At 48.5% G+C, this 27988-nt stretch overlaps 1 protein-coding gene across 1 annotated transcript; it reads left to right on the top strand.

Moving 5' to 3' along the window:
* The first annotated feature begins 792 nt into the window (after positions 1–792).
* On the top strand, positions 793–27988 carry SLC9A5 (solute carrier family 9 member A5). Its single transcript, XM_007517738.3, has 16 exons — positions 793–1500; positions 6527–6829; positions 11598–11761; positions 11941–12019; positions 12284–12461; positions 12620–12840; positions 13044–13246; positions 13614–13703; positions 13802–13872; positions 14573–14702; positions 15141–15229; positions 15398–15524; positions 19754–19924; positions 20464–20533; positions 21057–21191; positions 26994–27988. Exons 1-16 carry the CDS (start codon positions 1305–1307, stop codon positions 27467–27469), a joined length of 2703 nt encoding a protein of 900 aa, XP_007517800.1. The 5' UTR covers positions 793–1304; the 3' UTR covers positions 27470–27988.

Genomic DNA, 27988 nt, shown 5'->3' with positions numbered 1-27988 from the left:
GCGGGATAGTGCTGGCAGGTGGGGTGGAAGTTTCTTCCCCCTACCCCGTCGTGCCTGACTCTTCCGGGGCGAGACGGCTCTGACTCCATCAGTTTGAGGGATGAAGTACATGGGTTACCCTTACTGAAGGGAGAAGCAGGCGACGGGGAGTGTAGGGTGTGTGTGGATTCTTTGCAGTGTAGAGCAAGAAGTGAAACTAGATCTCACTGGTCTAAAAGAAGAGATGTGATTAGGAGGGAATGAGGACGGGTGTCCCTCAGTTCTGGCAAGAGAGTTGGTGATCTAGTTTGATGGGGGTGGGGGAAAGGTAGAACATGAGAACATGGGTTTAGGGAAAGAAGTGGAATGATTGCCCCTCAGTCTGAGTGAAAAGTGGAGACAGTCCACCTCTGTTTGAAACGAGATTAAGAGGCGTGTCCTTCAGATTTGGAGATGGGGGAGGCTGGGTGGATTACTCCTAGTTTGGATCTATCTTTGGCTGGGTTTTTCCATAGTTTAGGGAAGGAAGATAGTTCCCTCCCGTTTTGTGGAAAAGGGGAGAAGGCGTTCGTCGGTTTGGGAGAGAGATGAAGAGAAACAGCCTCTTCCGCTAGGAATGAGCTGGGTCTTGGGTATGTGGAAACGCGGGGGGGGGGGGGTACTGCATTGTCCATCACAGTTCTGTGGGAGCGCTCCGTGCGCGTGCGCACTGCCCGAGGCGGGGGTCTTTGGCTCTCAAGGGAGGTGCGCGGGGCGGCGGCACACTGCCCCCTGCCGGGTGCTCGCGGCAGCGCCGGGGCCCGACGCGCCAGGGCCGGTGGCGGGCGACCGCCCGCTGCACACGCAAGGCAGGAGCCGCGCCCCTTTGCCCGCACCCCGCCGCTGGAGACCCCCAACGCCCTCCTGAGCCGGTTACCGCCACCCGCGCCTTGGAGGCAGCGGCGCCCCTGGAGACCTGTGATTGCTGACTGCTCGGAATTCGGGTCGGGGGAGGTTTGGGAAAGGTTTATTTTTAATTAAAAAAAATTATTCTGGGGGTTCGGGCTTGCAAGAGTAGGACTTGCGGGACTTGGGGAAGGGGATTGCACAATAGCACAACGCGTTGGGGATTGTCCAGGACCGAGACTAGCTTCCAGAGAGGAGCAGGAGGGGCACAGACTACGACGCCCGGGGCAGGGTCTCTGAGTCCCGACTCGGCTGAGGGGCACCGGACCGCAATTGGGGGTGACGCGCCCCACGTGCCTGTGACGCGGGGGCGGCCGGTAGGCGGCGGCGCGGGGCTGGCTGCCTTGCGGTGCGGGGAGGGCGGCGGGGCTGGCGGCAGGATGCTGCGCGCCGCACTGCCGCTGCTCGGGCTGCTCCAGGCGGGGGCGGGAGCTGCCACCGAAGAGCCCAGTCCGGAGCCGGGGGCGCGGGGCGAGCCTCCCCCGGGATTGGCGCTCTTCCGCTGGCAATGGCACGAGGTGGAGGCGCCCTACCTGGTGGCCCTGTGGATCCTGGTGGCCAGCCTGGCCAAGATCGGTGAGTGCTGTGTGCCTGCGCTAGGCCGGCGGGCAGTCTAGTCGCTCCCAAGCCCCAGTCCCCACACGCCCCGGGCGGCTTCTTGGATCCCAATTCCACAAATCCAGGCTGTCACCCAGTTCCTGCCTGCATCACCTTTTGTGGGGGCACCCTCCTTTTCTTAGTGTGTGTGTGTGTGTGTGTGTGTGTGTGTGTGTGTGTGTGTGCCCTGAGAATGTGTCTTCTCCGAGGGCTGCTCTAACTCTCTCCAGACCCTTCTCTAGACTCTTTGTCCCCTCTGATCCCCCTTTCCCTTACAATAAGCCCTTGGTCGGGGTCTCTTCTCCCAGTTCCCAGCCTCCCAGGAGCCTCAGTCAGCCTGAGGACGTGTGAGGACACTGAAGGAGTGGTGTCTGGCAAACCCAAGCAGCCCTCTCTGGTGGCCACCACGTCCAAGTATCTATTAGCATGCTAAACTGCCACTTTTCCTCTACCTCCTTCTCCTCTAAAGCCATCTTCTTTTTGTGCCCGCCCAGCTGTGGGACACCCCTATTCAGGTCTAAATTCCTCCCACTTAAGGGAAGAAGAAACTCGCAGTAACCCAGGCCTTCTAGGTCGTGTCTGCACTGGATACTCTCATATCCATCCATCCATCCATCCATCCATCCATCCATCCATGCATCCATCCACCTTCAGTCTGCATGATATTTGCACATCTGAAGGTTGTGCTTCAGATTCCTTTCCTTGAATAGAGCTGCTTTTTCTTGCTCTGTCCCTTCCTCCCCACTTGAGAACACTCAGTGGTCCCTCCTCCCAGTGGCGACCCTCCTCCCTCTCCCTGTTGTGCAGGCTCTGTGGGGGTGACTAATTATAGCTGAGCCGTTGCTACTCACTCCCCATCTATGCTGGCACAGCCTGTACTCCATTCTCACTAATACAGTCTTTATGTAGAAATCTCACAGCCTAGAATTTTGCCCCCCTACCTCCCCTCCCTATACTGCTGGGGGCAGGTGGGGTCAGAGCTCTCCACTTTGCTGTGACAGCCCATTAATAATAGAAAATGGGGCTTGAAATGCCTTTAGGGAACCTAGCTGTGCTAGAGTCCAGCATTTTGAATTGTAGTGCTGGAGCCCATGGAATAGGGTCCCTGATGGAGAAAATGGGGGTAGGGTTATAGATGAATATGAGGAGAGGTAGAATGGAGCACAGCTTAGGACCTGGCAGCAATTGAGCAAGTTGGGAGGAGCTTCAGAACTCGGAGCTAAGAATTGGGTTTGCTAAGAAGTCTGAGTTGTAAGGGAAGTTGCTGTCTTATTTAGGGTTTACAGCATTGACTGTAGTTTCCCCCATAAATCATAGTGTTTTTTCCTAGCTTGCATACTATCTCCTATGAGGGTAGGCGAAAAGAACCTCCTCAGCAGAAAAAAAAATCTTCAGTAGAGGAGAGAAAAGGTTAGTAGAACATTCAGAGATACCTCCCCCCAGTTTCATTGCTAGGCAATTCCCCTCTCCTCTTTTATTCAACATTTTTTTTTATTTAAGAAAGTATTAATTAACAAAACCATAGGGTAGGAGGGGTACAATTCCACACAATTCCCACCACCCATTCTCCATATCCCACCCCCTCCCCTGATAGCTTTCCCATTCTCTATCCCTCTGGGAACATGGACCCAGGGTCATTGTGGGTTGCAGAAGGTAGAAGGTCTGGCTTCTGTAATTGCTTCCCCGCTGAACATGGGCGTTGACTGGTCGGTCCATACTCCCAGTCTGCCTCTCTCTTTCCTTAGTAGGGTGGGTCTCTGGGGAAGCGGAGCTCCAGGACACATTGGTGGGGTCTCAGTCCAGGGAAGCCTGGCCAGCATCCTGATGGCATCTGGAACGTGGTGACTGAACAGAGAGTTAACATACGAAGCCAAACAGGTTGTTCAACATTTTTTTTAAAGAATTTATTTATTTATTACTGACAAAGATAGGAAGAGAGAGAAAGAACCAGACATCATTCTGGTACATGTGCTGCCATGGATTGAACTCAGGACCTCATGCTTGAGGATCCAATGCTTTATCCACTGCACCACCTCCTGGTCCACTTATTCAACATGTTTACATAGATCACACTATGTGCTAGTCATTATCCCAGTTCATTTGGGCATAATCTAAAAAGCATTTTCTTGTCATTGGGTCTTAGATAGGCTGACATGTAGACCTTTCTTACTACCTACCACTTCAGGGATTTTATAGGAAGAGGTGTGTTCATTCATGGTCTCAAGGTCCAAGGAAGTCGGAAACATTTGTTTTAGAAGACAGAGGGAGGAGTGGCAGGGGTATGTGCCTTGTCGGCCACGTGCTTTGACATGCGTGAGATCTAGGTTCAAGCCCTGGCACCACATAGGAATGCCCTGGCCTCAGGGGAAGCTCTGGTGCTGTGGTCTATCTCTCTACCTCTGTCTGAAATGAACAAGTCTACCCAGGAACAATAAAATGTGCATGTTTGAAGCCTTGGCATTGTCCCTTTAAAAAGGGAGGTCTGGCAAATGTTGTTGGGTTGCGTGGCGGGGGAAAGGGAAGAGACCAGGAATTTGTGGCGGAGTGGGAATGCAAATCTTTATTCATGTGGATGCCCCAGAATTGGGTGTGAGCACAGTGGTTCAGGCCACGTGGAGCTAGCAAAATGGCCGCCTCCCACTATGCCCACCAGCCCTACTCCAGGTCGGGTCCAGGAAGAGAAAAGAGCAAAAAAAAAGAGCAAAGCAGAAATAGGAAAGGCTTTTATGGGAGGATTCTGGAAGTGGCAAGTCTGGACGAGATTGGCTAGGAAAGGGGGTGGAGAGAGGCAAAAGGCATGTTGGGAAGGTGGAAGCGTCTTTAGCAACTGTTGCAATGGTTTTAACTGAATTAGTAATACCCGGAGGGGGATAACGTGGTAGAGATATGTAAATAATACTTGCATGGAAATATAGTGGTTTGTGGGCCCTGCCAATGATCGACCACATCTGCACAATTTCCCAACAGGCAAAAGTGCTACAAACCCATTTCATACTGCCTCCACTTTATTTTAGGAGCAGATCTGCTGTTACTCCCCCCAATCATACTTTATTGCTATTTGTTGAACACTGACAATGTATCTGACATCCTGCTAGGCACATTCATACTCTGTCATATATTACATCCTATCCATTTGTGATCAGTATGCTTCTCATATTGCAGGAGAAGAAATTAAAGTCCAGGTAAATTAAATAGTTTGCCTGAGACCATACAGAAATTTCTGGAGCCAAAAGAACAGGAGATTTTCTGACTGCTAAACCTAGGTGTTTTGTTTTTTTTCTTCTTCAGGGTTATTGCTGAGGCTTGGTGCCTGCACTAGGAATCCACTGTTCCTGATGGCCATTTTGTTGTTGTTGTTGGATAGGACAGAGAGAAATTGAGAGAGGAGGCGGAGATAGAGAGGGAGAGGAAGGACAGACACCTGCAGACCTGCTCCACTGCTTGTGATGTGACATTCCCCACCCCCACCCCCCCGCAAGTGGGGAGCCAGGCGCTTGAACCGGGATCCTTGTGCTTCACACTATGTGCACTTGGTGTGCCACTGCCCAGCCCCCATATACCTAGTTCTTTTTAAACTACTGAGTCTATAACCATATAATGGAAGGCACATTGGACAAGAAGACTTACAAGGCTCTTAGAGGTATAATGTGTCTTATGGTCTTGTTAGGGAGGCAGGACACAATAATATAACAAGAAGGAACATTTACTGTGTGTTTTCTATAAAGCTCTAGGCTAGGTATTTTTGAGTAGACTTTTACTTGAGCCTCACTAAAATCCTATGAGCGTATTATTGTTTTATTTATTTTTTTTAAAAAAGATTTTCTTTATTTATGAGAAAGATAGGAGGAGAGAGAAGGAACCAGATATCACTCTGGCACATGTGCTGCCATGGATCAAACTCGGGATCTCATGCTTGAGAGTCCAAAGCTTTACCACTGCGCCACCTCCCAGACCACTATTGTTTTATTTTTATTTTGCTCATGAGATGACCAAGTCAGAAAAGTCACAAGAATTACAGGTCACAGAATTAGTAAGTAGAGGAGCTAAGCTTTGAACTTAGGAAGTTGAGACTTTGGAAGCCCTAATTTGTACAGCTATGGTATATATAAAGATACACTGAACAACATTTGCTGAGGTTCAGATAATATTTATCAGTAAGGGAGATCAGAGAAAGGTAGGATCTGATAATGAAAGTAGGGAGAAGGGGACACTTCCAGAAATAGAGAAAGTATGCTGAAGCCTATGCTACCATGACAGGAGTGCCATAAAATAAGAGAACTTGGTGCCATAGAGGTTGAAGATTCTTGGAGTCTTGCATTTATTTATGTATTTATTCTTTTCTTTTTTTTTCCTCCTCTGCCTCCTCCTCCTCCTCTTTTGTCTTTGCCTAGGTTTTACCAGTCTGAATTGACTGTTTTGTTTTGTTTTTTGGAGGAGAGAGAGAAAGAGAGACAGAGGGAAAGGGAAAGAGACACAGCACCAAAACCTCCTCCAGTGTGTTGGGAACCAGGCTCAAATGTGGGCCATCCATGTGGCAAAGCAGGCATGTTATCCAGGCGAACTAACCTGCTGATCTAGGAGTCCTGTCTTTTTTTTTAAAGATTTTATTTATTTATTTATTCCCTTTTGTTGCCCTTGTTGTTTTATTGTTGTTGTTGTTGGATAGGACAGAGAGAAATGGAGAGAGGAGGGGAAGACAGAGAAGGGGAGAGAAAGATAGACACCTGCAGACCTGCTTCACCGCCTGTGAAGCGACTCCCCTGCAGGTGGGGAGCCGGGGGCTTGAACCGGGATCTTTACGCTGGTCCTTGCGCTTTGCGCCACGTGCGCTTAACCCGCTGCGCTACCGCCCGACTCCCAAGTCCTGTCTTCTTTTCCTTCCTTGGTCCCAAGGTCAAGACCACCTAAATTTGGGAGGTTGTTGTTCAGTGTGTGTGTGTGTGTGTGTGTGTGTGTGTGTGTGTGTGTGTGTTGTATCTGATAACTCCCTCTTTTTGCTTTATAGTGTTTCATTTGTCTCGGAAGGTGACGTCCCTGGTCCCAGAAAGCTGCCTGCTGATTTTGTTGGGCCTGGTGCTTGGAGGCATAGTCTTGGCTGTGGCTAAGAAAGCTGAGTACCAACTGGAACCAGGCACCTTCTTCCTTTTCCTGCTGCCTCCTATTGTGTTGGATTCAGGCTACTTCATGCCTAGCCGACTCTTCTTTGACAACTTGGGTGCCATCCTCACCTATGCTGTGGTGGGCACACTCTGGAATGCCTTCACAACGGGTGCTGCTCTCTGGGGCCTACAACAGGCTGGATTTGTGGGTGAGTGGCTCCAAAGATCTAGATTGTCAGAGCAGTGTGTTGTCAAATGTATTACTGGAGCTTTAGAGACCCCATGCTGGCAGGAGCCAGCTCCTGAGAGCTCATTTATATCATTACCACCTGGAGGGCAAGGCAGCTCCAGATAGGCCTTTGGCCTTCATTCAGCTGTCTGCCAGAGACTCTGAGCTGAGCTTCTGTAGCATGACAGCCCAGCAGGGGGCTGGTTTCCAGCTGTGTGTGGGCTGCTGTTGCCAGTCTCCTGTCTCCTGCCATCTATTGTACAGTGCCACTTACCAGCCCTGCTCCCCTGAGGCACAGCTCACCATTCATTCCATTAATGGCTTACCGTACCGATTCTGCCAGGCCACATAAAGCTAGTTTTCTGTTGTTATTATCCTTAGTTTTTAAAGGGTTTATTCATTTTTATGAGAAAGAACAACATCAGACACTGCTTAGTTCTAGCAGTGTGACAGTGTTGGTGCTTGGGCTAGGGAACAAAGCTGGGGTCTTAGGCTTGCAAGTCATGTGCTCTAGTTCTGAGTCTCTTCCTGGTCTTTTTATTTTTTGCCACTGGGGCTTCATGCCTGCATGATTCCACTGTACTCAGCAGACTCTTTTTTCCCCTTTGCAAATTTCAGATAGAAAGAGATTGAAATAGACACACACACACAGAGAATAGGCACCACAACACCATGCTATTGCTTGTGAAGCTTCCCCTTTGCATGGTGCTCCCATATGGTAGCCAGGGTCTTGAACCTCAGTCTTTGTGCATGGCGTACTTCATTGGGTGAGCCATTTTCTATTTCCATCTCCTATTTTTTAAAAAAAATTTTAATCTTTATTTATTTATTTTGAATAGAAACAGAGAGAAATTATGGGGGAAGAGGGAAATAGAGTGGGAGAGAGACAGAGAGACAACTGCAGACCTGCTTCACCACTCATGAAGCTTTCCCCCTGCAGGTGGGGACCAGGGGCTTGAAACCAGATCCTTGAGCATTGTAATGTGTGTGCTTAACCAGGTGTGCCATCGCCTGGCCCCCCATCTCCTATTTTTAATATGTATTATAATATTAAGCATCCACAGGATACAAGACCTATACTAGATATTCTCTCTTTACTTCTTCCATTGACTCCTTTATAATTGTGACTTTAAAAATTATTTATTTATACCCTTTTGTTGCCCTTTTTTATTGTTGTAGTTATTGTTGTCATTGTTGGATAGGAAAGAGAGAAATGGAGAGGAGGGGAAGAGAGAGAGGGGGGAGAGAAAGATAGACACCTTCAGTCCTGCTTCACTGCCTGTGAAGCAACTCCTCTGCAGGTAGGGAGCCAGGGGCTCGAACTGGGATTCTTATGCTGGCTCTTGCGCTTCACACCACGTGCGCTTAACCCACTGCGCACAGACTCCCTAATTGTAACTTTTTATTTATTACCGGATAGAAATAGAAAAACTGAGAGGGGAGAAGGATATATATATATATATATATATAGAGAGAGAGAGAGAGAGGGGGGGGGGGGGAGAGAGGGGGAGTATATGGCATAATGGTTATGCAAAGAGACTCTCATGCATGAGGCTCCAAAGTCCCAAGTTCAAACCCCTGCACCATCATAAGCCAGAGCTGAGAAGTGCTCTGGTAAAAGAAAAAAGTAGACAGGAGTCGGGTGGTAGCGCAGCAGGTTACGCGCAGGTGGCGCAAAGCACAAGGACCAGCTTAAGGATCCGGGTTCGAGCCCCCGGCTCCTCACCTGTAAGTGAGTTGCCTCACAGGCGGTGAAGCAGGTCTGCAGGTGTCTGCCTTTCTCTCCCCCCTCTGTCTTCCCCTCCTCTCTCTGTTTCTCTCTGTCCTATTCAACAACAATGACATCAATAATAATTACAACAGTAAAACAATAAGGGCAACAAAAGGGAATGAATAAATAAATAAATATTAAAAAAAAAGAAAAAAGAAAGAAACCAGGTAACAGGCTGGGTGGTGGCACATGTGACAATGTGCAAGGACCTGGGTTCGAGCTCCCATCCCTACTTGTAGGGAAAAAGCTTTGTGAGTGGTGAAGCAGGGCTACAGGTGTCTCTGTCTCTCTCCCTCTCTATCTTACCTAACCTCTCGATTACTTGCTGTCTTTATCCAATAAATAAATAAAGGTAATAAAAAGAGAAATAGAAAAGAAAACTGTGTTTAAAAAAAAGAGGGGGGTGTCAGGCGGTAGCACAGCAGGTTAAGCATACATGGTGAGAAGCGCAACCCCAGTAAGGATCCCAGTCCAAGTCCCTGGCTCCTCACCTGCAAGGGGGTCACTTCACAGGCAGTGAAGCAGGTTTGCAGGTGTCTACCTTTCTCTCCCCATCTCTCTCTTCCCTTCCTCTTTTGATTTCTCTCTGTCCTATCTGACAGCAATAACAACAATAATAACCACAACAAGGGCAACAAAAGGGGGAAAATAGCCTCCAGGAGCAGTGGATTAGTAGTGCAGCCACCGAGCCCCAGGGATAACCCTGGAGGCAAAATAAAAAAAAAAAAAAAGAGAGGGAATCTGATATCCAGGTGGATCAAAGAGAGAGAAAACAAAACAAAAGAAAACACTAGGATAGCTACAGGCCCCTTGAAATATACCTAAAATATGCCTATTAGCTATCTACAAAATGGAGGACCCCCCAACACTTCATCTGCACTAGTCCAACCTTTAGGTCCATGATTGTTCAATAATTTGTTTGGCTTTGTATGTTAACTCTCTTTTCAGCCACCAGGTTCCAGATGCCAGCATGATGCCAACCAGACTTCCCTGGACAGACAACCCCACCAATGTGTCCAGGAGCTCCGCTTCCCCAGAGCCCTTCCCCACTAGGGAAAGAGCAAGGCAGGCTGGGAGTACTGATCACCCAGTCAACACCCACGTTCAACGAGGAAGCAATTACAGAAGCCTGACCTTCCACCTTCTGCATCCCACAGTGACCTTGGGTCCATACTCCCAGAGGGTTGAAGAATAGGAAAGCTATCAGGGGAGGGGATGGGATATGGAGATCTGGTGGTGGGAATTGTGTCGAGTTGTACCCCTCTTATCCTATGGTTTTGTTAATGTTTCCTTTTTTAAATAAATAAGAAAATAAACAAAAAAGAGAGGGAGAGAGATATCTGCAGCCCTGCTTCACTACTCATGTAGCTTTCCCCCTGCAGGGGGGCAGGTACCAGGGACTTGAACCCAGGTCCTTGTGCACTGTAATGTGTGTGCTTAACCAGGCACACCACCACTTGGCCTCTCTTCCATCAACTCCTCATAACAACCCCATGGAGGTACAGTTTGCCTCATTTAATGGGTGAAGAGATAGAGGTCCTTAAACTCAGTTGATATCAAATTCAAGGTTAGCACTTTGCCTTCTGGATGCTCAGTCCTGCTCCTTCCTCATTTTGGTCCACAAAATCAGTTCGGTTCTGAGTGTTAAAATTTCAGCTTCCAAGGCACAAGGCAGAGGTTTGCAATTTCTTCTTAGGAACTCCAACCTGGTTTTCCTGATGGATCACAACTCTTTGGGTGCAAAAAGGAAATGAAGGACATATCAGATCATTGTAATACTTTTAATAGGTAATATCCATTAGGTGCTTCTGTACTGGGCACTGGCTAGAGAACTTTTTTCATATATTAATTTTTAAAATGTTTATTTATAAAAAGGAAACAATGACAAAACACATATGATAAGAGGGATACAAATCCACACAATTCTCACCACCAGAATTCCGTATCCCATCCCCTTCCCTGGATAGCTTTCCTATTTTTTCTTTTTTGGCCTCCAGGGTTATCACTGGGGCTCGGTGCCTGCACCAGGAATCCACTGCTCCTGGAGGCTATTTTTTATTTTTTTCTTCCCTTTTGCTGCCCTTGTTTTATCATTGTTGTGATTATTATTGTTGTCATTGATGTTGTTGTTGGACAGAACAGACAGAAATAGAGAGAGGAGGGGAAGACAGAGAGGGGGAGAGAAAGATAGACACCTGCAGACCTGCTCCATCATCTGTGAAGGGACTACCCTGCAGGTGGGGAGCCGGGGGGCTCACTCGAATCCTTACGCCTGGTCCTTATGCTTTGTGCCACATGCACTTAACCCACTGTGCTACTGTCCGACCTCCAGCTTTCCTACTCTTTATTCCTATGAGAGTATGGACCCAGGGTCATTATGGGGTGCAGAAGGTGGAAGGTCTGGCTTCTGTAATTGCTTCCCTGGCTAGAGAACTTTTAAGATAGATACGGTAACTGTTCCCATACACAAGGAAACTGAGGCTTGTGGAGATTATATGACATGTTTAAGTTCCACTTGTGGTGTTTCTTTGACTCTAGTCAGCCCTCAGAGCTATCTAGCCCTCCCCCACTGTGAATTGTGAGTGTCACCTCTCTTCAGCTGAGAACCACAGGTGTGGGAGAATGAGCTCTCTTTTGTTTTTTCTGATAAAGCCAGTCAGCAGCCACTTCCAACCTGCTGGTGGTTATTATTACTGTTGCTGCCAATGTCTTGTCAGTGCCACCTTAGCATTTTAGCTTTTCTCGAACTTTCTTAGCCCTCTCCTAGGCTGATTTTTGCAGCAGTCTTGTGAAGTAAGCATGCCTGACTGGGAGAAGTCATGTGATAGTGAGAGAATCCATGCCATGATGCTAAGTGGCAGAACTAGGCCTTATGTGTAGCTCTCCTTACCTGTAGGAAAGCACCCTCTCCATTACAGGCAGTGCTGTACTGATTGAAGCCCTCACCAGCCTTTGTCCTCCACCTGTCTCTCAAAAGCCCCTAGAGTGCAGGCCGGCTTGCTGGACTTCCTGCTGTTCGGGAGCCTCATCTCAGCAGTGGACCCTGTGGCAGTGCTGGCTGTCTTTGAGGAGGTGCATGTCAACGAGACTCTCTTCATCATCGTCTTTGGCGAGTCTCTCCTCAACGATGCAGTCACAGTGGTGAGAGTGCTCAGTATGCTGGTAGTCCTTGACACCTAACTCCAGCTCCCAATCCCTGACCAGCTGACCCTCCCCCCAGTGACCTAGGAAGAAGTATGGCCTCAACTTCTACCTACTCACAACAGTCCCAGTCCCAACCTTCTTCCACAACAGCTTTTGATGCTTTTCTTCTCACTCAGGTGCTGTACAAGGTCTGCAACTCCTTTGTGGAGATGGGCTCTGCCAACGTGCAGCCCACTGACTACCTGAAGGGAGTCGGTCAGTATTTCCCCCCTTGGGCACCACTGGAGGTCTGTTGCCCCTGGGTTGCTGTGTCCCCCAATCACCACCTCAAGGCTGACTGGGCTGCCTCAATTGCTTCCCTCCTCTATGGAGAAATGGGGGCCTTGGGAATTTGGATGGAGGGGCTCTCCTGGGATCCTGACACCCAGGAGTGTGGTGGGTGCCAGCCTCCACTCCCATCTGCCAGCATGGGTGGGTCCCGGGGCTAGGGGTCATGCTGACAACCCACTCCTCCCCCAGCCTCCTTGTTTGTGGTCAGTCTGGGCGGGGCAGCTGTGGGCTTAGTCTTTGCCTTCCTCCTGGCCCTGACCACACGCTTCACCAAGCGGGTCCGCATCATTGAGCCACTGCTGGTCTTCCTCCTCGCCTACGCGGCCTACCTCACTGCGGAAATGGCCTCACTCTCTGCTATTCTTGCGTGAGTCCTGGGGGCCCTCCCAGCAATCAGTTGGTAGGGAACACTGGAAATGTTTACCCCTTAGTGGACAGAAGTGGGACTCGGAGGCGTACTTCAGCCTCAGAGGCTGTATCTCTGCTGCCCTCTCTCACCCTCCTGTCTCTCCATCCCCCTTACAGGGTGACTATGTGTGGCCTGGGCTGTAAGAAGTATGTGGAGGCCAACATCTCCCATAAGTCACGCACAGCTGTCAAATACACAATGAAGACTCTAGCCAGCTGTGCCGAGACCATCATCTTCATGCTACTTGGCATCTCAGCTGTAGACTCTTCTAAGTGGGCCTGGGACTCTGGGCTGGTGCTGGGCACCCTCTTCTTCATCCTGTTCTTCCGAGCCCTCGGTATTGCTGGCACCCCCTGCTTTCCCAGTCTTTCTTGTCCCATTCCCCTGCAGTTCACCCCCCATCTGAACCTACCTCCTTGTCAGGTCCTAAGCACCCTCTTGTGGCTCACCCCTCCCAGCCCCTGTCATACTTGGTACCATTTACTCCCAGTGCCCTCCAGTCCCAACGCCTTGCTTCCACTGGCCTCCCTCCTGCTGTAGGCGTAGTCCTGCAGACGTGGGTGCTCAATCAGTTCCGGCTGGTCCCTCTGGACAAGATTGACCAGGTGGTGATGTCCTATGGGGGCCTTCGGGGGGCTGTGGCCTTCGCTCTCGTCATCCTACTGGACAGGACCAAGGTCCCTGCCAAAGACTACTTTGTGGCCACCACCATTGTGGTGGTCTTCTTCACAGTCATCGTGCAGGTGGGAGAGCCCATGAGGCTGGTGGGAAGAGGGTCTGACAGGCCCTAGGGGAGGCTTGGGCTTTGTAGGACAAGGGTTCCTTAAAAAAAAAAAAAAGATTTATTTTATCTATAATATGAAAGTAATATACCACAGGACCAGAGCACTATTCAGTTCTGGCATATATGATCCCAAGAATTGAACTTAGGTCCTCCCACATTCAAGTCCTGTGTTCTACCACTGAGATAATTCTATGGCTGCTGGTGCCTGACATCCAAGACCTTGAGTGCTATGTGAAGTGGGAGTATAGAAGCTGAGGCCTCATCATGGGGAGAGAAAGGCAGCAGGGAGCCTGGTAGGGTAGGGCTCACCTACTGCCTGTCTGCAGGGCTTGACCATCAAACCACTGGTCAAGTGGCTGAAGGTGAAGAGGAGTGACCATCACAAACCCACCCTGAACCAGGAGCTACATGAGCACGTGGGTACCAGAGCCCCATCCCTCCACCTGTCCCTCTCTCCCTTTTCCTATTTTGAGCAGAGTCCTGATCCAGTCCCCCTGCCCGCCCCCCCTTCTAGACTTTTGACCACATTCTGGCTGCAGTGGAGGACGTTGTGGGGCACCATGGCTATCACTACTGGAGGGACAGGTGAGGGAGCTGCCCCGAGGCTCCTTCAGCAGCAGCTGCCCCACCAGCCAGGGCAGCATGGGGCGTGTGCCACCCTTCTGAGAGGGGACACAGCCAGGCTCAGGCTGTACACCTTCTGTCTAAAGGCCTTCAAGTTGCATCCCAGTGATCTCAGCATAGGACAAGGCTCCCCAGTGAGGCCTACCTGGCCCTGTATGGTCTGGCACTCACCAGACTCCAGTCCCATGGTGCGCTGATGTCTTTGACTGTTGGCCTGCTAATTATACAGACCCTGGTTTAGAACCTCAGCACCCAACATACTGCCCCCCCTGCCCTGGCCACTAGGATGTTGGCACATGTTCCCACTGCTACAATACTTCCTTGCCTGCTTAGCCTTTGCTCAGCCTTCAGATCTCACCTTAGACATCAAGTCCTGAGATGCCTCTGACCTCCCAGATAGGAGAAATCCCTGCTATACTCTATAACCATCTTTTGTAATTCTTTCCATGGTGGCAATGTCACAATTATTTGTGAATAATTTGGTTTATATGAAACTTTCACTTGTCGATCCCATAAAGACAGGGATTAATATTCTCCTTGCCTGAGGTATGTCCATACCTAGAGAGAAGCCAGCGCAAACAATGCCCTGTTTTATTTGAGGAAGGGCCTGCTGGCCAGGCATTAAAAGTACACTCAGAACTGGCCCTGACATCCTCTGTAGGTGGGAGCAATTTGACAAAAAGTACCTGAGTCAGCTGCTGATGCGGAAGTCAGCCTACCGCATCCGGGACCAAATCTGGGATGTGTACTACAGACTCAACATCCGAGATGCCATCAGCTTCGTGGACCAGGTGGGTTGGCAGCCAGCAGGAGGCAGGAAGGAGGCAATGATCAGGCAGGCCCTGAGCAGGGTGTTAGCAATTCCCAGAGGACTCTGTGGGCTGGTGAAGGGACAGCTATAGGAAGCAGTTAGCCTGATGCTGACATTCAGAGTTTCGCAGGTGGGATGGAGAGGTTAGGAAGAGCTGGACTCAGCAGGCTTAGTTCTTATCATTTTTAGGCTTGCCACTGTGGGTAATTCACTTCTCTGAGCCTCAGTTTCTCAACTGCAAAGAAGCAGGAGTAAGAGCACTTGTGTTGCAGCTTAGTGGATTCAATGTAAAGTGCACGGTATCAGAAACATTAGAGAATAACAAAAGTGCTAGCCTTTTTTTTTTTTTTTGACTGTTTGTATCTGACTGGGCCACCTGCATCAGACTGCCATCTCACCTCTGTCTTGGCCCCTGCAGGGAGGCCACGTCTTGTCGTCTACAGGGCTCACTCTGCCATCCATGCCTAGCCGCAGTTCTGTGGCAGAGACCTCTGTCACCAACCTGCTGTAAGTCCTTGAGCTCCCTTCCTCAAGCTTGTCTCTACTGGGAAAGAGACTCTGAAGCTCTTCTGGGCATGATTTGTGAGTGTCTCGGCCTTAGCCTAGACCTCTGCCACCCATGTCTGGTGTGTCTGCCTCCCAGCCCCTGGCACACATGTTCCCTGCCTCCTGCAGGAGGGAGAGTGGCAGCGGTGCGTGTCTGGATCTGCAGGTGATTGACACAGTCCGAAGTGGTCGGGACCGGGAGGATGCGGTGATGCACCATCTGCTCTGTGGAGGCCTCTATAAGCCACGCCGCAGGGTGAGGGCAGGCAGGCAGAAGAGTTCTGGGGGTGGTGGGATGGTATCTGGGGAGGTTGTTACTGCAGGCTCAAATGGCACATGGAGAACTATAGATGCCCTGTTGAAGAGCTTGAACTTCATCTTATCAGTAATAACCTTTAGCTTCTTCTTCTTTTTTTTTCTTTTCTATTTCTTCCCCCTGAGGAGATTGGCCTGATACAAGCACTATTTAAGGATATCTTCTCTGCTAGCAAAGTAAAGATCAAATTGGAGAGGGTGAGATGAGAGGCTGTGTGGTGGGAAGGAAGAGGTGCACATAGAACTGGGTGATTGGTTCTGAAGGGGGAAGAAGAGGTAGAGGCTTTGCTATTTTCTCTGTGGGGCCTCAAACAGAAGCAGGAGAGCACAGGAAGCATGCCGGGCCAGCTTAGTAGGGGCAGGCAAACTTCTCTTTCAGGTAGTGTGAGTTCAAGGCAGCTTGTGAAGTTTTGGGGACTGGAAAGGTCCCACCCATCCAGGAGGGAATCTGTTGAAACCCCACAAGGGGGCAGTAAGCCATTACTTTGAGCCCTTTCTGATAAGGGAAACCATTCCTGGCAGTTTTAATGAGGTCGTTGTTTCTACTGCTGAGACAGAATTGGCTTCTTTTAACTTGCTCCCACTGGTCCTGATTTGTCTCTGCAACTCAGCAGAATAAGTTACAAAGCTTTAGAAACAGCTCTCTTATACACCTCTCCTGTCTCTGGCTAGGATCTCTTGTTCCTGGTGTGTCTACTCTGGTTGTTCAAACTGGGATTCAGAATGGAAGGTGTCAGTCTTGCTGTGGTTGGCCAGAGCAGGCCATAGAGTGAGTGAGTGAGTGAGTGAGTGAGTGAGTGAGTGAGTCAATCAGTCTGTCTGTCTGTCTGTCTCTCTCTCTGCCTGTGCTTTACCACTGAGCGACATCCCTGACCACTCTCTCACTTTTCTATTTCTAGAACTTGCTGTCCTCCACATGCCAGAATCTATCTTTTGGCTCTGGGCTCTGAGTTTTGGGTTACCATCCCGGGGTCTTGGTTTTTCTTTCCAATATCCTGACAGGATGCACACCCTATGTCTTCATGTTAATCCCTATCTCATCCAACCTGTGGAGTTTTTGTTTTGTTCTGTTTATTTTTCTCTTATAAAGAATTTGTCATTCATAAAACTAGAGAGAATAAAAGAATTAGTCCATCACCCAGTTCCAATAATTATCAACATTATATCTATGCAAAAAATGCATCATGACTCACCTGCCACTGTGTAGTGTGTGTGTGTGTGTGTGTGTGTGTGTGTGTGTGTTCAGTGCTGGGCACTGAACCTGGGACCATGGGCATGCAGGTCTGTGCTCTACCTGCTGAGCCATCTCACCAGGCACAGCATGGTTAGTTTTGTCACATTCTTTACTCCTGCTCTTAAACTCTAGACATTGTCACATCTCTAAGTATTTCAGTATGTATCTGTAGATGACAATAACTATTTAAAATAACCATTATCACTTAGAACAGATATTAGTGCCTCAATGATTCATTGTAGTTGATTTGAAATGGTTGGTGTTTGGGAACCACAGAACTCTTATCTAGAGTTGTGAAACTGAGAGAATGAAGAAATTTACTGGGGGTGGGTGGTGGCACACTGGGTTAAGCACACATAGTATAAAGCACAAGGACGCACGCAAGGATCCCAGTTCAAGCTCCCAGCTCCCCACTTGCAGGGAGGGTCACTTTATAAGCAGTGAAGTAGGTCTGTAGGTGTCTTCCTCCCCCATTTTCCCCTCCCCTCTCAATTTCTCTCTGTCCTATGCAATAAAATGAAAAAAATGGCCTCCAGGAGCAGTGGAGGCACTGAGCCCCAATGATAACCCTGGAGTGGGGCACCATAGCTATCATTACTGGAGGGACAAGAGAGAGCTGCTCTGAGGCTCCTTTAGCAGCCGCCCCACCAGCCAGGGCAGCATGGGGTGTGCCACCCTTCTGAGAGGGAACACAGCCAGGCTCTTTTTTTTTTGTGTGTGTGTACTCAGTCAAAAATAAATAAATAAATAAATAAATAAATAGAAAGGAAAGGAAAGGAAATTTGCTAGGGAGAGAGGAGGGCCTAGGGCAACACTTTGGTAGAATAAAAGGCAGGGGCAACAGTGGAGGAAAGAAACCTTGGAGAAACAGTAGTGCTGGGGTCCTGGGGTCTTGGGGCAGAGGGAGGTTTGGATGCTGCACAGAGGCCAGCCTTCCCACATCCTTTCCTCAAATTGAACCACAGCACATGGCACCAGTGACTGGGGAAGAGACAGCCTGTGAAGTTGTGGGCTCAGGAGTTGTATTTAGGAAGTGATGGGTTTGAAGGAAAGTGTCAGGGAGAGAGTCAAAAACAAAGTGTAAAAGTTTGTCAGCAAAAGGGAGGTAAGCAATGGTGTCAATGGAAAAGCTTTCCGTGGTCTGGGAGGTGGCACAGTGGATAAAGCATTGGACTCCCAAGCATGAGGTCCCAAATTCGATCCCCAGCAGCACGTGTACCAGGGTGATGTCTGGTTCTTTCTCTCTCTCCTCTTATCTTTCTCATAAATAAATAAATAAATAAATAAAATATTTAAAAAAGAAAAAAGAAAAGTTTTCCTTCAAGGAAGTGAGGCCAGAGGCAGCTTAAAAGCAGAGGAGTGAGGACTGGGCGGTAGCACAGCAGGTTAAGCACACATGGCACGAAGTGCAGGGACTGTCATCAGGATCCCTGTTCGAGCCCCCGGCTCCCCACCTGCAGGAGGGTTGCTTCACAGGTGGTGAAGCAGGTCTGTAGGTGTCTATCTTTCTCTTCCCCTCCTCTCTTGATTTCTCTCTGTCCTATCCAATAGCAATGACAGCAATAACAACAACAATAATAACAACAATGATAAAAAAAAAAAACAAAGGGCAACAAAAGGGGAAAAATAGCCTCCAGGAGCAGTAGATTCGTGTAGATTCGTAGTGCAGGCACTGATCCCCAGCAATAACCCTGGAGGCAAAAAAAAAAAAAAAAGCAGAGGAGTGAGTCTGGTGGGGATGGAGGGATGGAAGCTCAGGGAGTGGAGGAGAAGTGAGCAAGGAGGTAGGAGCAGGCTGAGCAAAGTGGGCCTGAGTATTGGGGAGGTGGTGAGCTGGGCCTCTTCACCCCATGAGTGAGGAGCACTTCGAGGTGAGGATATAGAGGAGGGCAGGCGGGAGACTTGGAAGTTGCTCTTAGAACTGGTTCTGGGCAAAGGCTGCCGAGCAGCAGAGGGCTGAGGTAGGGCCATCTAGGTACCAGCATCACGGGCTTGGTCTTTATGAGAGAGAAAGAGCAGGAAAGAGCAGACTCTGGGTGGAGGGGACCCCTAAGCTACACACAGGTAGTTGTAGGGAAGGTGGTGTTAGGGTGGAGGGGGTGTTAGGAGTGGTTAACTGGGAAATTCCTGCTGGAGAGAAAGAATCCTGTGTAGCTGAAAGGGGCAAGAAGACCTGGCAGAGGCCAGGCAGGCCATAAATGGCGATAGTTTACCCAGAGAGGGCACACTGGCATGTGCAGGGATCTGGGTTCAAGCCCCAGTCAAGGGAAGCTTCATGAATGGTGGAATGATGCTGTGGTGTCTCCCCCCTTTTTTGTCTCTAATGAAATTATAAGGAAAAAAAATTCAGGGCCAGGTGGTGGTGTACCTGGCTAAGTGCACACATTACAGTGTGCAAGGACCTACGTTTAAACCCCCGGTCTCCACTTGCAGGGAGAAAGCTTCACAAGTGGTGGAGCAGGGGTTTAAGTGTCTCTCTGTCTCTCTCCCTACTTCTTTCTAAATTTTCTCTCTGTCGTATTAAATAAAATAAAGTTAAAATAAAATTATTTTAAAAAAAGGAAAAAGTTCTCTAGGAACAGTGGAATTGTGCAGGAATGAGGACTCAGTGACAAAAATAATAAAGTTAAATAAATAAGATTTATAGTAATTCTAAGGGATAAAACACAGTTTTCCCTACCCTTTGTCACATCAAGTCAGAGAAGTGGAGCAGGGCAATAAAGGGTAGGGAAAGTCAGGTCTGGGTGACTGGATTCAAGATTTCTCCTAGTGAATTGAGAATAGAATATATGGCTTTGTGTGTGTGTGTGTTTAGCTTTTTCAGTCCATGGCTAGTTCTGGCAGGGTCTATGGTGAATATGTTTGGGCTGTGGCCCGTGACCCCTGTAGGGGGCCAGAGCGCCCAGGCTCATGGTGGGGGGCACTGTTGTTGCCAGTACAAAGCCAGCTGTAGCCGACACTTCATCTCGGAGGATGCACAGGAACGACAAGACAAGGAGGTCTTCCAGCAGAACATGAAGCGGAGACTGGAGTCCTTTAAGTCCACCAAGCACAACATCTGTTTCACCAAAAACAAGCCACGGCCCCGCAAGGCCAGCCGCAAGAAGGCATGTGCTTTTCTGGGGCCGCTGTTTGGGGTTAGAGGCAGCTGGCATGCAGTTTTGAGCTGTCAAGTATTGGACTCCAACCCCCTGCACCCTGGGGGGGGTAGTTGGATAATCCTCATAGACTTGGTAGCTGCAGTAGTTGGGGTTTGCTTTTGCATTCTCCTTGATTATAAAAAAGAATAAGGGGAGGCCTTCAGGGGGTAATTGGCCTCTTGGCTGGGTGGTCACTTGCTGGGAGGTGACTGGACTTTCTACCAGGAAAAAAAAGAAGCAGGGAAAAGACAGAGTCCTTATGTGGGTATAACTCCATGCACCCTTAATTCATCTCCAGCTGCTGCAAGGGTTCTCCTTGCTGGGGTGTGGGTCACTCAGATTCCACAACACTTGGAGGCAGTGGGATGGTGGACTCTTTGGGCATCACAGATTCTCATTCTTAGTGTGTCAGGAGACTGTCCTGATGGCACAGGAGATAGGGTTGGGGTTTGGAGCTAGGGCCAGAGGCTTAGGGCTTTTTTTTTTTTTCTTTTCTTGGTCCTCAGAAGGATGGTGTGGCTAGCACTGAGGCTACAAATGGGAAACTGCCTCGGGACAAGGGCCTTCAGGACACAGGCAAGCAAGGGGCAGGATTGGGGGTGAGAGGGAAAAGATGGGGGCATCGAGCACCATGAGCTGTGGCTCTCTCCCACAGGGGAGAGACAGGCACGCTCATTTTCAAAGTTAGAAGTGTTCAAGGATGTTGGAGGCCTCTGGTAGCTAATTCAGATTACAACCCTTAGGATGTGGCAGAACCTAGGGTTCAGTGTCTGTAAAACCGGGAATTTGGAGGAGCTGAATGTAAACAGGTGTCCCAGCTCGCCAAGTGCTCCTTTTTCTATTGATAGTTCATCTGGGGTCTGGGCTGAGAGGAGGCTGGGGAATATGACTTCCTATGAGGACCCTCTTTTCCCTGGTTGTCTCCTGGAGCTTTGGAGCCTCAATTCTCTTCCTCTTAAGCCCTTCAGGCATCCCCCAGTTTGGTGCTAAAAGAGACAGAGGAGAAAAGTGGGTAGTTCTGCCAGCTGTGGGTTCTGCCTTTTGGAAAAGAGGCAGCCACTGGGCCAGTCATTACTACTCAGCTCTTGTCTCCATCCAGCTACTGTGATCTTAACCGTGGAGTCTGAGGAAGAAGAGGACAGCGACAGCTCAGAGACAGAGAAGGAGGATGACGAGGGAATCATTTTTGTGGCTCGAGCCACCAGTGAGGTTCTCCAGGAGGGCAAGGTCTCAGGTAATGGCCACTCTGGAGCTGGCTGTAGCTGTGTAGTTGGCTTCCTTTTCACACACTCACTGGCCTTTCCCTACTCACTGTCTTATTCACCACCCTGAGCATCTCCTTCACATCAGACAGCTGGCATGCACCATCTGCTCCACCCTCACAGCCACCCAGTTGGGGTATCCCATAGCAGAACCAGAACTTGAATTTGACCCTCTGACTCCAGTGTTCACAGCCTTTTCACTGTCTCACCGGCAGTCTGATGTGGGACATGACTCGCAAAGCTAAAAGCCTACACTTCTGTCATCCATGCTTAGTGCACCTGCCTTCAGGGGAAGCTGTAGGGGTCAGTGGCAACCTACCTGGGGGAGGAGTCCAAACTCATCAAAAATGAATTCTTAGGTATAAAAATAGTAGGTGTTTCTCTCTGTGGAAATATCACTCACTAATAATCCCTGTCATTTGGTTCAGGCACTCCAGTGTTCTTTTAAAAGCCTTTTATTATAGAACAAATCAAAATGTTTTACAAAATACTAAACCAGTAAAATAAACACTCTCTATCCATAACCTAACTTCAATAATTACCCACTTACTGTCAGTCTTTGTTTTGGTGCTGAGGCTTTGTGCCTGCATGAATCTACTACTCCCAGCATTTTCTCCCCCTTTTTAATTCAGATAGAGACAGGGAGTGAAAGAACAAGAGCTACCACAGCACCACTTGATTAGTAGTGTACTGTCCCCTGGTGCAGTGCATAGTGTCCCCATGTAGTGATAGGGGCTTGAACCTGGGTCTTTATGCGTGGTAAAGTATGCACTCCATGGAGTGAGATATATTCCAACTCACTGCTCAGTTTTTTAAATAAGTCTATTTATTTATTTAATTTCCCCCCTTTTGTTGCCCTTGTTGTTTATCATCGTTGTTGTTATTATTGTTGTTGTTGCTGTCATTGTTGTTGGGTAGGACAGAGAGAAATCTAGAGAGGAGGGGAAGACAGGAGGAGAGAAAGACACTAACAGACCTGCTTCACCGCTTGTGAAGTGAACCCCCTGCAGGTGGGGAGCTGGGGTCTTGAACCGGGATCCTTATGCCCGTCCTTGCACTTTGCGCCACGTGCGCTTAATCCACTGTGCCTCCGCTGGCTCCCTCAATCTTTCTTTTATTTAAAAAAATTTTTTTTTTACTTATTAATGAGAAAGATAGGAAGATAGAGAGAAAGAATCAGACATCACTCTGGTACATGTGCTGCCGGGGATTGAACTCAGGACTTCATACTTGAGAGTCCGATGCTTTATCCACTGTGCCACACTCAATCTTTCTTTTTTTTTTTTTTTTCTTGTTGTAGTTATTATTGTTGTAGTTATTGATGTCATTGTTGTTGGATAAGACAGAAAGAAATGGAAAGAGAGGGGAAGACAGAGTTGGGGAGAGAAAGATAGACACCTGCAGACCTGCTTCACCACCTGTGAAGTGACTCCCCTGCAGGTGGGGAGCCAGGGGCTCGAACCGGAATCCTTACGCCAGTCCTTGAGCTTTAGCACCACCTGCGCTTAACCACTGCGCTACTGCCCCACTCCCTCAATCTTTCTTTTTAAATGCAATGCCAAGCAGGGCTTTGGTGGTGGGTAAATTTATTTTTTATTCTTCATTTTTTTCTTTATTGGGGGATTAATGGTTTACAATAAAATACAGTAGTTTGTACATGTGTAACATTTCTGTTTTCCACATAACAATCTAATCCCCCTTAGGTCCTCTTCCACCATTATGTTCGGACCTGAACCCTTTTCTGCCCCATCCCCACCCCAACTCCCAGAGTATTTTACTTTGGTGCAATACAACATTACAATCTTGTAAAGTACCAATAATCACACATTAAAAAAAAAGGCAGAGAATAAATAAATGCAGTGCCAGGGTTCAAACGCAGGATGTTGTGCATTCAAAGCATGTACTTCACTGCTGAGCTACCTCTCTGGCCCCTATAATCAATATTTCATTCCACCTATGCTCCTCTCTTCACTGGGTTCTTCTGAAGTAAATCTCAAGTATTTTATCACTTTATCAATAAATACTTCAGCATGCATCTCTAAAAACTAGAACTCAGGGTCGGGCCATGTCTTACTTGGTAGAGCACACACATTACCACATGTTAAGGACCTGGTTTCTTTCTTTTTTCTAATATTTTTAATATTTATTTATTCCCTTTTTGTTGCCCTTGTTTTATTGTTGTAGTTATTATTATTGTTGTTACTGATGTCATTGTTGGATAGAACAGAGAGAAATGGAGAGAGGAGGGGAAGATAGAGAGGGGGAGAGAAAGAGAAAGACACCTGCAGACCTGCTTTACCACTTGTGAAGCGACTCCCCTGCAGGTGGGAAGCCAGGGGCTCGAACCGGGATCCTTACACTTACATGTGCACTTAACCCGCTGCACTACCGCCCGACTCCCTAAGGGCCTGGTTTCAAGCCCCTATTCCCACCTGTAGAGGGGAAGCTTCACAAGTGGTAGAGCAATGCTCCAGGTCTCTCTCTCTCTGCCTTTCTGTCCTCTCTTTCCCTTTTTGTTTCCTTCTGTCTATAACCCTTTAGTAAAAAGAAGGTGGGGGGAGACTACTAGGAGCAGTGGAGTCATATAGGCACTGAGCCCTGGTGGCAAAAATTTATAAATTAATAAATAAACCAGAACTCCTCTTAAAAATATAACAATAGTGGCTGGGCAGTGGTGCACTGGGCTAAGTGCACATAGTATAAAGCATAAGGACCACTCAAGGATGCCAGTTTGAGCCTCCGGCTCCCCACCTACGGGGGGTGGGGGGGTTGCTTCACAAGCGGAGGGTAGATAGCATAATGGTTATGCAAACAGACTCTCATGCCTGAGGCTCCAAAGTCCCAGGTTCAATCCCCTGTACCACCATAAGCCAGAGCTGAGCAGTGCTCTGGTAAAAAAAAAAAAAAAAGTATATATATATATATATATATTTATTTATATATATTATATATATTATATATATATTATATATATTATATATATTATATATATTATATTGTATATATTATATATATATATATTTCCAGGCCCCTTGTCTGGATATATATATACTTTTATATATATATATCCAGACAAGGGGCCTGGAAAATGGCTCACTGGGTAGGGCATATGCTTTGCCATATCTGATTCAAGTTGCAGCCCCAGGACCACACAGGAGTATCATAGTGCTGAGGGAAGTTATGGTGTTATAATGCTTCTGTCTTTCTAAATGAAAAAGTGGCCCCAGGACTCTGAAAGATAGCTCCTCTGGTAGAGTGCACACTTTATCATATGTGACAACCTAGATTTGAACTCTTAGGATCACATGGTGGCACCTGCATTGAGGAAGCTTCATGAGGGATGAGGAAGTGCTGTGGCGTCTCTGCTATCTTGCTCTTCCTCTCTGTCTCTTCCTTATTATCTCTCTCCCATTCTGTCTTTTTTAAAAAAAATTAATTCATTTTTAGATAGATAGATAGATAGAGAGAGAGAGAGAGAGAAAGGATACAACACTAAAGCTTCCTTCAATGTGGAAGGGGTTGAGTTCAAACCTGGGTTACACACATGGCAAAGCAGTACACTGTTTACGTAAGCTTTTTTCACCAGCCCTCCTGTTCTGTCTCTTGTCTAGGTTAAAAAAAAAAGAGTCCGGGTGGGGGTATAGCATAATGGTTATGCAAAGAGATTTTCAAGCCTGAGGCTCTCAAGTCCCAGGTTCAGTCCCCCACACCGCTATAAGCCAGAGCTGAGCAGTGCTCTGGTAAAAAAAAAAAAAAAAAAAAAAGAGTCCATGGGGAGTCATGAAATTGAGCAGGAGCAAGAAAGCCTAGTAGTTCCCCCTCCCCTTTGGCACTGCTTTAGTCTATTGGGTTTGTATGAGCTCATGCCTTTGGGCTCTGCCCTAGGTAAGGCTTTTTTTTTTTTTTCCCTCCTCCAGGGTTATTGCTGGGCTCGGTGCCTGCACCATGAATCCACCGCTCCTGGAGGCCATTTTTTCCCCCCTTTTGTTGCCCTTGTTGTAGCTTCGTTGTGGTTATTATTATTGCCCTTGTTGACGCAATTCGTTGTTGGATAGGACAGAGAGAAATGGAGAGAGGAGGGGAAGACAGAGAAGGGGAGAGAAAGATAAACACCTGCAGACCTGCTTCACCGCCTGTGAAGCGACTCCCCTGCAGGTGGGGATCCGGGGGCTCGAACCGGGATCCTTATGCCGGTCCCTGCGCTTTGCGCCACATGCGCTTAACCCACTGCACCACCGCCCGACCCCCGGTAAGGCTTTTTTTTTTTTTTTTTTAAAAATCATTGATGTGGTTATTATTATTGTTGTTTTTGATGTTATTGTTGCCAGACAGGACAGAGAGAAATGGAGAAAGAAGGGGAAGACAGAGATGGGGAAAGAAAGATAGACACGAGAGCCGGGTGGTAGCGCGGCAGGTTAAATGCACATAGCACAAAGTGCAAGGACCAGCGTAAAGATCCCAGTTCGAGCCCGTGGCTCCCCCCCTGCAGGGGAGTTGCTTCACAGGTGGTGAAGCAGGTCTGCAGGTGTCTATCTTTTTCTCCCCCTCTCTGTCTTCCCCTCCTCTCTGCATTTCTCTCTGTCCTATCCAACAACATCAATAACAACAACAATAATAACCACAACAATAAAACAAAGGCAATAAAATGGAATAAATAAAACATTTTAAAAAAAGATAGACACCTGCAGACCTGTTTCACCACTTGTGAGGTGAACACCCTGCAGGTGGGGAGCTGGGGGCTCAAACTGGGATCCTTACGCCAGTCCTCAAGTTTCACACCATGTGCACTTAACCCACTGCGCTACAACCAACTCCCCTAGGTAAGGTTTTTTTTTTTTTTAAATATTTATTTATTACTTTTTGTTGTCCTTGTTGCTTTATTGTTGTAGTTATTATTGTTGTGGTTACTGATGCCATTGTTGTTGGATAGGACAGAGAGAAATGGAGAGAGGAGAGGAAGACAGGGGGGAGAGAAAGATAGACACCTGCAGACCTGTTTCACCACCTGTGAAGCGACTCCCCTGCAGTTGGGGACCCAGGGGCTCGAACCAGGATCCTTATGCCAGTCCTTGTGCTTTGTGCTACGTGTGCTTAAACCCACTGTGCTACCGCCCGACTCCCTGGGTAAGGGTTTTGGTGGGTGTGCAAGCCTTTGGCTTTTTCACCCTCATCTGGGATGAGGTTTGGAAGGAAGTAGTTTCTGAGATTGTTGTGAGTAAGATGAGAGTACAGGCCTGGCTCCTCCTTTCTCTTTCTTGAGTTACTAATAGTGGTTCAGCAGGTGCTTTTATTTATTTATATTTTGTCTTCTATTTTTTTAAAACTATTTTTTCTTTTATTGGGGCATTAATGTTTTACAAGAGACAGTGAATACAATAGTTTGTACATGCATAACATTTCTCAGTTTTTCACATAACAATACAACTCCCACTAGGTCCTCTGTCATCCTTATCCAGGACCTGTACTCTCCCCCCTACTCACCCCAGAGTCTTTTACTTTGATGCAGTTCACCAACTCCAGTTCAGGTTCTACTTGTCAGCAGGTGCTTTATAAGCAATGTGCCCAGCACTGTGTTTGGTGCTAGAGATACAACCAAAAGCAACACCAGCTGTGGTGCTTCCCCTCAGCAAGGCAGTCATCATTTATTCATCAAGTAATTGTCATGCAAATGGCAATGTGGCAACTGTGGGATGAATATATTAATGAAAATGTGCTTCTACTGGAAAGGAGTCCATGCTGTTGGTAAAGAGCCTGTGTGTACTTTCTATCCCTAGGAAGCCTTGAGGTGTGCCCGAGTCCACGAATCATCCCCCCCTCCCCAACCTGTGCTGAGAAGGAGCTGCCCTGGAAGACTGGGCAGGGAGACCTGGCAGTTTATGTGTCCTCGGAAACCACCAAGATTGTGCCCGTGGACATGCAGATGGGTTGGAACCAGAGCATCTCGTCCCTGGAGAGCCTGGCATCCCCGCCCTGTACCCAGGCTCCCACGCTGACCCTCCTGCCTCCCCGAGCCCCTCTGGCTGTTGAAGAGCCCCAGGCCTCCCTCGACCTGCCTTCTGATCCACGCCCCAGCTTTGCCTTTCCCCCAAGCCTGGCCAAGGCTGGTCGCTCTCGAAGTGAGAGCAGTGCGGACATCCCCCGGCAGCAGGAGCTGCAGCCCCTCATGGGACATGAGAACCATACTCACCTCAGTCCAGGCACCGCCAACTCCCACTGGTGCATCCGGTTCAACAGAGGTGGTCGGCTGTAGCCCAGGAACATGGGGAGGATTGGGAGGCTGGAGCCACATGGAAAGTGTTGTCTGGGTGCTGGACAGTACAACCTACCCAGCCTGACATGGGGTCAGAGGGACCTGGACTGAAGTAGCCAGCTGGGCTTCTTTGTGTGGGACAGGGGGTCTCCTGGGCTGGTCCTCACAGAGGCCCTTTTGCCACCTTCCCTGCTTCTGCCCCCTGAGACTCTTAAACTGCTTGAGACCCTATCTAGTCCTTCTAGGGGCTCTGCTGAGACGGGTAGCAGATATTTCCTCCCCAGTGGGTTCCCCAGAGGTCACTCTAGGAAGCTGTTCCTGGGCCCAAAGAGCATCATTCCTTGGCTGGCGCTTGTCTTTCCTGCCCTCTGCCTCCTCCTTAGTGCCAGCTCAAGGACAATGACCTGGCAGTGAGATCCCATGAGGGGCTGGTTTTGGGGTCGGGGGAATAGAGGTAAGACCTGAAAGAGATCTCAGCCTTGGCCTCTGCTGTCCTGTTGGACAGGTCCTCCCCATAGC

This window comes from Erinaceus europaeus, chromosome 2, assembly GCF_950295315.1.
Source record: "Erinaceus europaeus chromosome 2, mEriEur2.1, whole genome shotgun sequence".
Lineage (NCBI taxonomy): Eukaryota > Metazoa > Chordata > Mammalia > Eulipotyphla > Erinaceidae > Erinaceus > Erinaceus europaeus.
Note: the sequence above shows the minus strand (reverse complement) of the source record. Positions and strands in the feature narration are given on the sequence as shown.

Coding starts and splice junctions, on each gene's coding strand:
- SLC9A5 (XM_007517738.3), top strand. CDS start 1,305: ATGCTGCGCGCCGCACTGCCGCTGCTCGGGCTGCTCCAGGCGGGGGCG. Junction 13,704..13,801: donor ACCAGGAGCTACATGAGCAC/GTGGGTACCAGA, acceptor CCCCCCTTCTAG/ACTTTTGACCACATTCTGGC. Junction 15,525..19,753: donor TCTATAAGCCACGCCGCAGG/GTGAGGGCAGGC, acceptor TGTTGTTGCCAG/TACAAAGCCAGCTGTAGCCG.